General features: G+C 32.3%; 1 protein-coding gene across 1 annotated transcript in view; it reads left to right on the plus strand.

Moving 5' to 3' along the window:
- HELRODRAFT_62761 (hypothetical protein) overlaps positions 1 to 10,175 on the plus strand; it is a gene marked incomplete at both ends in the record, with an annotated part of 13,000 nt that extends 2,825 nt beyond the window's left edge. The window contains 5 exons of the mRNA XM_009010857.1: positions 758 to 864; positions 922 to 1,021; positions 1,169 to 1,182; positions 1,649 to 1,772; positions 10,062 to 10,175. Of these exons, the coding sequence (XP_009009105.1) occupies positions 758 to 864; positions 922 to 1,021; positions 1,169 to 1,182; positions 1,649 to 1,772; positions 10,062 to 10,175 (459 nt within the window). The remainder of the gene's footprint in view (positions 1 to 757; positions 865 to 921; positions 1,022 to 1,168; positions 1,183 to 1,648; positions 1,773 to 10,061) is intronic.
- Positions 10,176 to 10,527: the final 352 nt, after the last annotated feature.

Genomic DNA, 10,527 nt, shown 5'->3' on the forward strand with positions numbered 1-10,527 from the left:
TTACTTTTATTGGCGCTTTAAAATTTTTCTTTAATAATAATAATATATATATATATATATATATATATATATATATATATATATATATATACATTTTCAATTCAAATAAACTTTTATTCAGCAAAGTATTATAAAGACCCATCACTAAGAGACCCGAAGTTTTCACTAGCTGGGCCACCGAAATTAAAGTTTGAACCAAACATATTAAGATTAATATAAATAAGATAAAATTATATAATTAATAAACATAAACTAAATTGACAACTTCTAATAAATAAGATTATGACATTGTGGTTATAACTGTATAACATTATAACATAACAACTAAATAACAAGCCCTAAACTAATATAATTAGTCAACAAAAAACATCAATTAATTATTAATAGAAGAAGAAAAATGATTCATCAAAATCAATTGAAAGATTGATTTCTTAAATAAACCAAGCGTGTTTGAGTTTTTTTTTATATTGGATTAATACCAGGTCCCAATGTGACAAAAACATGGAAAAATGAATTAATAAAAAAGACTATATAGAAAAGACTAAAAGAATATATATGTTATATACGTTATAAAAAAATTAAAAATTTGTGTGGCTCTATTAAAAAGGAAATGAAAAAAAAAAATTTGTGCACGGCAACAAAAGATTAGCCATTACTGTTTTAGATCATAGATTTTGTCGGTAATAAAATTCGAAAAACATTGTGTTAAACTTGATCAATATATCTGATGGTAAATTATTTGGTAATCAAAATTCAGGCATTGGCATCGATGAATTCAAGCGTCGTTATTGGAGGGGAAATTGACTACAGGTTGATCTTAAAAACGCTAGATAATTACAAAAGTTTTCTGGAAGATGCTGAAATGTAATTTTGATAGTTTGATACCATGATTGAGTTTCATTTAAATGTTTATTGTTCAAGTGCCAGAGAAAAGAAATGGGCTCATTTTGATATTTTCAACTGGGATGCCTGCCATATTCCACTGAAAAACAGTTCCGTTGATGTGATTGTCAGTGATCTGGTTAGAAATTTCTGATTTTTTGCATTATTATTATTATTCACATTAGTCAGATTTTTGTAAAATATTATTTACATAATACATTTTATTGTATTTTACACACTATAAAATTAATAAAATTCTTAAATTTAGAATTATTAAATTTAACAGCCATTTGGAAAAAGGTGAGACGTTCTCTAATCTTTTGCTTTACCGACATTGTTTGCTGAAGTTTTTGTAGGTATGTGATAATTTTGAAGCGATAATGCTTGCACAAGTTGTGGAGTGCAATTACGTTTATATAGGTGCAAGTAGGCTTGTGTTTAATGTGCTTTACCACATATTGTGGGAATAGATCGTAGTTTGTAAATATATTTCATATTGGAAATTTGTCTCGAGCATTTTTACATTTGGCCTAATGCACATAATTTGAATTAAATAATTTAAAAACAAACAGCATTTTCTAAGGCCAATCTCGTAACTCGTATTCAAATGTAAAATGTACATACTTGATTTAATTAATTTATTAATTAATTCAAAAATAAACATAATAATTTTCTATTGCCACTTTTTGAGTTTCTAGTTTTCATAAGTGTTGTAGCAGGTTTTAGAACTTAAACTTCTCTTTCTTTGGAAAATATTAAACTGCAGGGTTGGTTCACACACGTCCAACATGAAACTGTACCCTGGCGTGTTTAATGAACTATCAAGAATTGCTCAGGTGTCATCTGGTAGAGCTTGTTTACTCACTAAAGACAAGAGAAGTTTAATTAAGGTAGGTGAATTTCATAATTATTAAGTTTAGATCCGTTGAATTTGTTATTATCATTATTGGACCTGAGCGTTGTTAGTGTTCCATGATTTTTTATTAATATTTTTAAAATTCGTTACCGAGGGGGCTGGGTGTTTGTCGTTCTCAAAAGCTGTCATGCCGCCAGGGTGTCTGTTTTGGAGCTGCACGTGATTACGTGAAACATAATGAACCGGAACGTTGGAATCATTTCGTTTTCCTGGAGAGAGCATAGTTATCATTTTGATAAACTTTCGTCCTCCCTCATCAGCCAAAATTTTAACCTTTCATACTATACATGTACATGTGCCACTTTCTTTCCACTTTTGGAATGCATGAAAAATTAATTCTACATTTTTGACGATTTTTGTCAACTCCTGAAATAACTCATATAAAAATAGGCCGGCCTATAATTACCGGGCTTTAATCCACCAAAATTAAGCTTGACTGTGAGGTTTCGAATAGATTACAACTTGAACATAGATTTGTGTGCTAATCCATACATTGTGTTTTGGTTGTTTTTGATACCTCTGAAAAATATTGAAGAGGGAAATGTAATATATAAATAAATAAATAAATAATGAATAAATAAGACCTCTACCATGAAATCACTGTCAGCCAAGCCAAATAAGTGCTGTAACTTTACAATTAGAATCTCATGATTCACCACTGTCTGCTTCACTTAATATTGTAGAGGCATGCACTTTTTGCTGAAATGGAAAAAGGTAGAAATAGTCTATCAGATTTTTTAAGAAGACTCATCTGGGACATCATTTTGGGATATCATTTAGATATAATCAGATATAATTTTAAATGATTTTCCTTAATCACATGAGTATTTGCAATACATGTAATATATCCAAAAATCCGCTGCAGTATCGACAACTGTCGTTTTGATCAATTTGATCTCAAGCAAAGTTCTGTAAATCCGGTTCTACATGACTTCATATCTCGCTATGAGCATGCCAGATTGCTCCGCAGGTCTTCGACGGGTTTCTTAAACATTCCTATCGCCAAATCCCACCTCGCAGTTTTTCTCGCGCCACCTCGGATGTTTGAAATGCGTTACCTCTCGAGTGGAGACAATGTTCTTGCTGAGACTATAAAAGAAGACTAAAAACTCATTGTTTTAATACATGCACGTAGGCTTTGGATGTCCCTGAAGCAGCTGTGCTAATCGACGCTATATAAATGTTCATATTATTAATAATAATATTATTTTTTTTATTATCATTGATCAGTAATAATAACATCGCCAAAATCATGTTTCTTTTGATTCAAAATCCAATTAATCTTGAGAAAACTTAAAGATTTTACTTCCATTTTTTCGTTAGATTGTTCGCTAATATATCCGCTCCTTAAAAATTCTTGAACAAAATAGAAATCACCGCATCTATAAACAAAAGTCGTTTCTGCGCATTTTTTGTATTACACTGTACAACAAAGAAAAAAACGGAACTGCCAATGGCACTTCCTTATGTATTTTGACATGGAGATTACGAAAATGATATCAGATTTGTTGTGTGACCCACCAATTTTTTTTAAAGTAAACGAACTTACGGCCAGAGTGTTAATCGTTGCTTTAAAGACATCATTAGACGTAGGGTGCCTTGCCAAGGTACTTTTGATAGTGAAAACGTTTTTGATGATTCCTCTACTTGTTACACCTTTTTGTCAAAGGCGTATTTACAAAAACTGTGGCCCTAGGCGCACGACCAATTTGGGGCCCTCTCGCCTATAAGGCGATCAATGATCATAATACAACAATAGTTAGAACACTCATACCCATGTATTATTTAACATGCATAGATACTACAGCTATAGATACTAGTTAGAAATTACAATTGTCAGTTTATTACAGTTATATAACTTTTTTCCTGCTCTTCAATTTCGCGAAGGAGTCAATGTGCGCATTGAAATCGTATTCTAATGTCTCCTTTGATTCAATGCATAAAATAGACAAATCTCCCAGCTTACATTGGCTGATGGAATTCCGCAAGTAATTCTTGATCCTCTTCAACACAGAAAATGAACGTTCTCCAGTTGCGTTTGATATAGGAATGGTGAGAAAGATTCTTAGAAGGGTTTCCACATTGGGAAATGTACATTGTAGTCCACCCACCACTATAAGCTGGTACATCTCTACCGCAGATTTTGTGCCTTCTTCCTTAGCGAAATGCAAAAACTGTTTGATTTCATCGCCAGCGGTATCAGAATTAACATCCTCTTTCTATTCTTCGATCAAGGCCGAGATCTTTGTGTTCATGTCATCTACCTTGTCCTTGAAAAATAGACTGAACAAATCATGTATACCTTTGTATGCTTCGATTCTGTGATCAAGTTCCGTGATCAATTTATCAGAAATGGCGTTTACTGTGTTAACAATAAAATTATCACGATCAGTTAAAATAACTTCCGCTTCATTGCTTTCATCAGAAAACGGTTTTCGCTTTTTCTTGCGGCTCACTTCATCTTGATATTTACAGTCTTTCAGATCCTCGTTAATAAGCAATGCTGCTTGTTTTTCAATACGAGTGAAATCGTTTCGGACTTCATTGTTAATAAAAAGCTTCAGTGATTCTAGAAGATTTGAACCAGAATCAAGATATACATTTGAATTTAGCAGGGATTGATTTGCTGGTTGCATTCATCCGCTGTAAAATTGTATCCCAAAGAACAGTCATCAATGCAATCTCAAAAATATCGATTTTATTAGCAAGAGCATTAGCCTCATATCTTACAGACGCCTTCTGATCACGATCTTCGGCTGCTTGAAGAAGAGCTTCCTGAATACCAATGTAGTTCTGATGCAATGCAAACACTACATCCGCTCTAGCTGACCACCTTGTGTCCGATACTTTCTTTATGGTGCATCCACTTTTGATTAGATGACTTTTAAGTATGTTCTACCTGTGTGTGGATGATGAGAACCACACATAAACGTTTTGAATCAAATCAAAGTATGATACTGCTGAAAGCGAAGATTCTTCAACCGAATTACCAACTAGATTTAAGCTATGGCTAGAGCAGCAGTGGTGTAGTCCTAAAAAAAAAAGTACCGGAACGGCTAAAAGATAATAAAATATAAGAAGTAAAGAAAGATAAAAAAAACGGTTTTATTTCGACATACTATTTTTAATCTTTATTTAATTCATATATTTTAATTTTACAACAATTTCCAAAGAGAGTTAATTGAAATGTTTTCTGATGAAGATTTTCTTGTCTGGTTATCATCAGCAGAACGGTGTGTTCGAAGCCATGTTATAACGTAATTTTCAGGATTAAAAATATTTAGTGGTGGTCCGTGCATTTTAATAAATAATAAATTTGAAACATTTTCAATAAGTAAGCGATTTCTCCTGTCATTTAATATGAGGTTCATATTACTAAAACCTCTTTCGCATTCAGAAGAGCTACAAGGTATTAGTTTGCCATACAACATTAACTGATTTAAGTGGTCTGCAGGTGGATTTCTTCCTCCATCATCTAAATAATCTCTGTATTCACTATAACATTTTTTAGACGACAAATTAAACCTTTTGCAAAGTGAATGAATTTCTTTTTCTCCATATCCAAGCGGAATGTCACTTGGCCATTCGTTTTTTTTCTAAAATTCGAAATTCATTTACAATATTTGTTTCAGGTGATACCGAGTTTACAATTAATCTGCGATTTATGCTGTTGATAATACTTTGCAGAAATTGATTTCTATTAATGACAGATACTTTGCTATTACCTGTAATAGTTACTGTTCCCAATTTCATTTTTTCAATCGCTTTTGCAATTTCAATTAATTTATTCCCTTTTTCAGCATTTTTCATAGATTCTAAATATCGTATGCTTTGGCGAATTTTTTTATCTGCGTAAATAATCGTAGTACCTCTGTTTTGTAATGCCTCAGATAGCAGGGACAATTCATAAAGGACATCATACATTAGCGCTAAATTTAACAAAAATTCTTTTGATGAAATGTGTTTATAAAGACCAAGATACATGCATTGTTCTGTTTTGGATCGATTCACATCTTGATTAGCTTGTATGAAATGTTTGCACAACGCTTCAAAATTTTGGTAAACCGCAGCTACTGTTCTAAATGAACTTGCCACCCACCTAATACCTAACACACGGCCAATTTTTCTTATTTTTGTGTCTAGGTTTTGTGCGCATGACTCCAATTCCCTTTGATTTTTCGGTGACTGGTGGTAAAGAGTGTATAGTTTATCCATAAAAATTTGAAAATGGTTAATTCCATGTACTTCATCTATTGCATCGCCAACAGATAATTCTAGTCGGTGATTCACACAGTGCCATTTAATGAGGTTTGGATATTTGTTTGTAAGTTGAGTGGAGACTCCAGTATTCCGCCCGAACATGACGCTCGCACCGTCACTGGTGAAAGAAATTAAATTGTGTGCCAAATAATGGTCATCAAACCCGTAACCTGCAAGACAGTTTAAAAGACTATTTGTAATGTTGTCGGCAGTCTGGCTTTCCAATTCAACTAAATCTAAGAAGAGATAATGCGAATCTTCCATTTTATTTATTTCACACTTAAAATAAATAATCAGAGTTGATTTTTTACTGAGCGTAGTAGATTCATCCACAAGAATCGATATTTTACCATTATTCTGAATAATTGTTTGGCATATTTTTGATTTCATTTGTTTAGCGATATGATTAATAACATTAGTACAAGAAAATCTTGATTTCAATCCAGGAGCAATATTTGTTCCATTTAATTCTTGTAATTGTGATAAGTCATATAAATCTGAGAATGGACGATCATGTTTAGCTATGTAATACGCTGTACGAAAAATTTTAGACGTAGAACTCACAGCAGAGTTGTTTAATTGATCTATTACTTTTTTCATGGGTTTTTTTTCTGCTTCTAGTAAAATTTTCTCGGCACTGATATGTGCTGCACTCTTAGCATGTTCATGAATTTTTTTTCTCAAAGACGTCAACTGTAAACTTTTGTCTTTTCCATAATAAATTACAGTTGCGGTACTCCATTCTTTTGAAATGCTGACACCTTGAGATTTGGATGGTCCCAAAGTTCTTACTTTAGTGCATAATAAACATCCTAATTTTTCTGAATTGCAAGTAAGCCAATTATAGTTTTTTTTCTTTTCAGCCCACATATCAGCTGTCCAAATGGTGGGAAAACATGGTTTTATTTCTTCAGGTTTCCCATTCTCACTTTCATTTTCATTTTCTATCAATTCTAAGTTGGTATTGGCAGAATCTTCATTTTCATTGTCACGCTTTTGTTTTTTACAAAAAAAATCAAGAATGGTATTTATTTCCCGTTTTTTTGACATCTGGACTCACGCAAATTTATATCCTTCTAAAAATAACATTAATAATAATATAAATTATAATATCACAATGATAATATTGTTGTATACACAAATAATTTATAATATAATATATTTTATTTTACGGATGGAGCCTAACATTTTTTTATTTATTACCCCACTTTCCTATATAAAAATGTATTTAAACAATTTGATTTAAAAAAAACAGTAAGTAATAAAAAGCAGAATATTTAAAGTAAATGTAAAATAAATAAAATAAAAAAATTACTTTTTTAACTTCCGCAAAAAACACAAATATAATTTGAAACAATGTTTACTAAACCGTAAGCATAGCAACAATGATATAGCGTTGAATAATAAACAGTTTAAATAAAAAAATTGAAGTTATTCATCGTTTGTATTGGTATTGGTTATAATTATCTATTAATTTCCAAAGTTAAATTTAACGCCTGTAAAATGTACTTTTTTTTATATTGAAATTGTAAAAAAAAGTGCCGGAACGCGTTCCGCCTCCAAAAAAAAGTACCGGAACGCCGTTCCGGCTCGACTACACCACTGTAGAGCAGGGAATGTAAACTGCATTGGGATGTGTGCCTTGATTCGCGCCTGCAAGCCAGAGTATCTTTCAGACATGTTAGAAGCATTGTCGTAACTCTGTCCCTTGCATTTTGTGATATCTAACCCCCATTTCTTCAAAACGTCTAGTATCACTTGCTCCAGATTTTGAGCGTTATGAGCATAGATGTCAACAAAAGTTAAAAATCGTTCTTTAATTTCACCATCAATGAGAACATATCTGAGTATCACAGTTAACTGGTCCACGTGGCTAACATCAGGTGTTGAATCAACAATCAAAGAAAAATATATCGATTTCTTTACTTCTGAAATAAACTGATCTCTGACAGCATTGCCCATTATTTCAATAAATTCGTCACAAGTAGCATGTGACAAATAACTAACAGAACCACTTCCCTTAATACCGTACCGCGCAATATGATTCGCTAAGAAAGGGTCAAATTTTGACAAATAATTCAAGCAACTAGTAAAGTTGCCATCATTGTTGTCATGACCACGAAAAGCCAAACCTTGAGAGGAAAGAAACTGTACAGTTGCTACAATCCTTTGTAGAATTTATCTCCAGTATTGCCTTTCATCATCTGACTGTTTCGCCATTTGTTTGTCAATACGCCCGTTTGCGTTTAAGCGTTTAGCCAAAGTGCACATTGCTTGAACATGGCCATACGAATTTTCATGTTCAGAAATTTTCGCGGCAATATTTTTCCAATCTGAACACCCATTTGTTGAAAATTGACTAGCTTTATTTGGAAACAGTTTGCATACATAACAATAAACACTTCCACTAGTTTCACTGAACACTAACCATTCACGTCTTTCTTTTTGGCCATTCGCCTTGGTCAAGTAAAAGTTATGTTCAGACAAATGACGAAAATATTGTCTGCCACGATCTGTCATCAACATGCTAGCGCATGAAAAGTCGCCAACATTTTTTGGTTTGAAATCCAAAACATAATTACGCATGGTTTCTGTCAAATTCGCTGGCCACATAGCAATATCTGTCAAAATTTCACTACAGTTGTTATCAACAGTTTCAATACATGCGACCTCTATAGAACCTTCAGCCGGTGGTTCAGATTCTGGCAATTCTGTTGGATAGGACTCAGAATCCATACTGGCTGTTGCCGAGACGACTGCACTTTGATTACCAGCTGTTATTTCTGTTTGAGAATTTTCTGATGATGGGGTTACCGGTCGTTTCGCTAAAAATGTCAACAAGGCGCCTTCGTTTTTCGCATTTTCTGCTTTTCTTTTCTTTTGAATATCACGTTTTTTTGCACCTGAGGGATATTGTCCCATAGACATTGTTTTATGAAACGATTGTGTTGCAATCAGCAGCAGAAAGGAAAAATGATCATCCATCCACACAGTAAAATTATTAAAATAGTGTAATAAACTGGCAATTAACAATTAGTTATTGCAAAAAATTAAAATTTGAATTGAAATTTTCAATTGAAATCTGTAACGTAAGATGCGCCAATAGTGTTCGAATTTTACCAAAATTCAAAAGTTTGTTTTCATTTTTAATTTAGGGTTGAGCGAAAATTCGTGCGCGCATTTTTGGCAACGCATAAATTGTTGTTTGTATATTTTTTTTCATACGTTGTTCAAAAATATTTAGAAATAATTATGAAATATATTATCTGAAAATGTAAAATTAATTTTTCTCAAACTTATTAAATTTTTTTGTGCGAAATATTTTGAAGCCTCCAAAAAACTCATTTTTCAAGTTTTGGGGGCCCCTAATATCTGGGGGCCCTAGGCGCGCGCCTAGTGCGCCTATTCCTAAATTCGCCACTGCTTTTTGTTCCATTCATTACTTGATTTTTTAAATGACTCAAATTGTCATTGTTTAAATGATTTGTTTTCATCTTACTTATTAAGCTCCAATGTTAACTTCTATCTTTTTGATTGAACTTCGAAAGTCGATACTTGGTTCCAATTTTTTATCTTTTAAATTTCTCTACCAACTCATAACACCTCGCAGACTCAGTCTTCTCGGATCACTATAACAATCTTTATTATGTTATGCCATGTTTTGTTGTTTTAATTCTTTTTTTTTCTTTGCAAAGTCAGCTTCATGTCAGTTTGGTCAAAGAAGACTCGATTTTTGCCGATACGTACTATAATAGTTTTTATAAACGAATTTTCTTTATTAATTTACTATTAATTTTTTCAAATTATTTTATACTGGATTTGGTTTTATTGGCTTAAAACATAGGCTGATATTCGTACTGTATTTTTTAATGACACTACCCATTCAGTCATATTTACATTGATAGCTTTGGTATATTTATTATAATTTTTGCACTTATTATTTAATTGGATAATATTATTAAATGCTTATTTTTAATTTTTAAATTACAATTTTGTTTTCAAGTCAATGAACATGTTCAAAGCATATTGGAAAAGAGGACCCACAATGAGCATAAACATTGGTGGACTATCTGCTTGTGTATACGTTTTATATAGAACAGCCACTACTTTTTCGTAGATTCAAAAAATGTACACTTGCTTTGTTTTTTTTTATTGTAACGTTCTTTGTTTAAAATATCAGAAACGTAAACTATATAGAATAGAAAGAACTGCAAATTCAAAACGAAGATGGAGATGATGAACCGTATAAAAAGATAGTACCTAATAGCCATTTTATTTTGGCCGCAAAACTTATGAATGTTTCATTAAAGCGGTGAGTGAGCTTATCAAAAGAACAGATGATGGATTACATAAAAATTTATATTTCAATTACGACTTAGCCAAAAAATTTTCCAACGTAACTGAGCACGGCGGAACAAAATGAAGTGTATTGGCTCTACACGATTTTACTTTTTGTAGTCTTAAACCGT

The sequence above is a fragment of the Helobdella robusta genome (assembly GCF_000326865.2).
Source record: "Helobdella robusta unplaced genomic scaffold HELROscaffold_1, whole genome shotgun sequence".
Lineage (NCBI taxonomy): Eukaryota > Metazoa > Annelida > Clitellata > Rhynchobdellida > Glossiphoniidae > Helobdella > Helobdella robusta.